A 3,246-nucleotide genomic window follows, 5' to 3' on the forward strand; every position below is an offset into this window, starting at 1 on the left:
GCCTGGGCGCCCCGCGGCTGTGGGGAGCCCGGGCAAGCCGACCCTTGGACAGGCCGGGGAAGCCAGCCGGAACTCCGTTCCTGTGTGTTCCTGCCCCAAAATAGTCCCCCTGAGGGTTACATTGAGAGCCAGTTTGGTGTCGTGGTTAAGTGCGTGGACTCTAATCTGGGAGAACTGTGTTTGATTCCCCACGCCTCCACGTGGACCTGCTGGATGACCTTGGGAAGCCGTAGTTCTGATAAGAGCTGTCCTTGAAAAAGAGCAGTTTCTGTCAGAGCTCTCTCAGCCCCGCCTAACTCACAGGGTGTCTGTTGTGGGGAGGGGGAGGGAAAGGAGATTTTAAGCCGCTCTGAGACTCCTTCGGGTAGTGAAGGGCGGAGTAGAAATCCAATCTCCTCTTCTTCTTCTTTTACCTCACAGGGTGTCTGTTGTGGGGAGGGGAAGGGAAAGGAGATTGTCAGCCACTCTGAGACTCCTTTGGGTAGTGAAGGGCGGAGTAGAAATCCAATCTTCTCTTCTTCTTTTACCTCACAAGGGTGCCTGTTGTGGGGAGGGAGAGGGAAAGGAGTTTGTCAGCCGCTCTGAGACTCCTTTGGGTAGTGAAGGGCGGAGTAGAAATCCAATCTCCTCTTCTTCTTTTACCTCCCAGGGTGTCTGTTGTGGGGAGGGGAAGGGAAAGGAGATTGTAGGCCGCTCTGAGACTCCTTCGGATAGTGAAGGGCGGGGTATAAATCCAATCTCTTCCTTCTCTCTCTCTTCTACCATTCCCCAGTTCATGGTGGGGGGATCCCCTGTTTTTGTGGGCTCCTGCCCACAAAATCCCCCTCAAGAAACATTGGGTGACGTGCCAACGTTTGCCCAGAAGTGGCATAAGCACATCGGTGATGTGTGTGTGTGTGTGGGGGGACCGCTGTGGTTTTTGGGCAAAACTCTATGTCTGGGGCGATTTTACCATACAGTTTTGCTCACAGAGTGCCCCCCCATGTGCCGATGTCACGTCCGGGTGATGCGCAACGTCACTTCCTGTGACGGCGGCAAGTCAGGGGCGACGCAACGAGCGCCTGCAGCATCCCCCTGATCCCTCTGCTGCCGTCTTGGAGAGACCTGGCAACACTGATTCCAGAGGTGGATAACTAAGAGGTTGAGGTTACAAGCATAGATTAAAAAATGCAAAACAAAAATAAAGAAAGGCCTTTTCAGTGGTCCCAAGTTAATACGGCACACACATTATTAGTGTTCCCTCTAAGCTGGGTCAGTGAGAGCCAGCTCACAGTTTTTTAGCCTCCCGCTCACACCTTTTTGTCTCCGCTCAGGAAGGAGGGCTCCAGAGCAAACGAATGAGTGCAGCAGCCAAATCGCTCGCTCCCACCTTTAATGCCAGGAGCTCACAAAGCAGAATTCTTGCTCACAGGATTCCACAGCTTAGAGGGAGCATTGCACATTACATGAAGGAATCTGTATCAGTTGGCCATGTAAGGTATTGTGGGGGCCTAAAAAATTAGATGATGAATCGCCTTTGGAATTCTGGCACAGTGTGGCCAATGCTCCCTCTAAGCTATGGAGTCTTGTGAGCAAAAGTTCTACTTTGTGAGCTGCTGGCATTCAAGTGGTGAGCGAGTGATTTGGCTGCTCACACTAATTCATCTTAGAGGGAACACTGCACAAAATGGCTGCCATCGGAGGTGGAGCCAGCTGCAAAATGGCTGCTGCAGTTTGCCTTCAGTCTCGTTTTAAAATCAACGTTTTAAAAAAAATCTGCTCTGCCGATCAAATATCCAGTGACCAATCAGCAAGCCTTGTTGGGCAGAAGAAATGTAAATTAAAAAGAAGAAGAAGAAAAGAAGAGATTGGGTTTATACCCCGCCCTTCACTTATCCGAAGGAGTCCCAGAGCGGCTTACAATCCCCTTTCCCTTCTCCTCCCCAGAACACACACCCTGTGAGGTAGGTGGGGCTGAGAGAGCTCTCTTGAGGACGGCTCCTTATAGAGAACAGCTCTGAGAGAACTTGTAACTGACCCAAGGTCACACCAGCAGCCGCATGTGGAGGAGTGGGGAATCAAACCCATTTCTCCCAGATTAGAGTCCGCGCTCCTAACCACTCCACCAAACCTAGTACTTCGTCTTCCAACTACCTAAAAAAACCCAAAAACCATCCAAAGGATCCACGTTTCCATCCTTAGCAAGACCTTCCAGAAAAATCTTTTTCATGGTGATGTGCCACTATTTCAGATCCGAGGAGGGGGGCGAGCGCTCCGTTTGCCTGTCCTTCGCATTGTTCTTCCTTCTGATCGCCATGGTGGTCCTCGTAATCCGGGACGATTACTTGGAGTTTGGCCTCGACGCAGGTGGGTCAGCGCTTCAGCTTCAGAGAGAGGATTGCTGTGGGTGCTGGGGTGTGTGTGTGTGTGTGTTAAAGTTATGTCTGTGGGTGGAAGGAGTGAATAGAGAGAATATTTCCTTTCCTTTTCCAAAAATGCAAGAACCTGGGAGCGGTAGGTGCAGCACAGACAAAAGGTAAGCTCTCCTTCGCACACAAAGTGATCAGTTTGCGGAAGTCCCAGGCATAGGATTGAGCGAGTCCCGGTAACTTAGATGGGGATTGGACATATACTCAGGGCTCTTTTTGTAGAAAAAGCCCAGCAGGAACTCATTAGCATAATAGGCCACACCCAACAGCAGGAACGTATTAGCATATTAGGCCACACCCCTGACAGCACAGCTCATTGGCATATTAGGCCACACCCCCATGTTACCAGAAGTGAGCTCATCCAGCCACACCCACCTTTTGCTTCTTATTCTGTTTACCTTGTTTGTTGTCCAAACCCAGGGCCTTTTTTTGTAGCAGGAACTCCTTTGCATGTTAGGCCACACCCCCCAATGTAGCCAATCCTAATGAGTTTCTGCTGTTGGGCGTGGCCTATTATTCTAATGAGTTCCTGCTGGGCGTGGCCAACTTTGAAGCCAGCCGGAACTCCGTTCCTGTGCGTTCCTGCCCAAAAATAGCCCTGGACATATTCTGCAAATATATAACCAAACTGATGGAAGCAGCAGAATGCGATACATTAACTTTATTGATGAAAGGGTCTACAAACGACACATTTGAAAATACACGGAAGCGTTTTTATGACTGGTGTAATAACAGCATAACAGATTGAAGTGTAAAGGTTTAACTCTTAACTGCTAATTAAAGGCTTGACTAATGAAATATGCAGACACAGATATAGCTTTTATTGTACGGAAATAGA

The 3,246-nt window shown here is 49.6% G+C and overlaps 1 protein-coding gene across 1 annotated transcript in view; it reads left to right on the forward strand.

Annotated features, from left to right (window-relative positions):
- The window catches only part of TMEM161A (transmembrane protein 161A), a 32,237-nt gene that overhangs the window by 14,539 nt on the left and 14,452 nt on the right, over window positions 1-3,246 (forward strand). Inside the window, 1 exon segment of the mRNA XM_015406312.1 lies at window positions 2,195-2,346. Within this exon segment, the coding sequence (XP_015261798.1) occupies window positions 2,195-2,346 (152 nt within the window).

This window comes from Gekko japonicus, unplaced genomic scaffold (genome assembly GCF_001447785.1).
Source record: "Gekko japonicus isolate JY-2015 unplaced genomic scaffold, Gekko_japonicus_V1.1 scaffold1940, whole genome shotgun sequence".
Taxonomy (NCBI): domain Eukaryota; kingdom Metazoa; phylum Chordata; class Lepidosauria; order Squamata; family Gekkonidae; genus Gekko; species Gekko japonicus.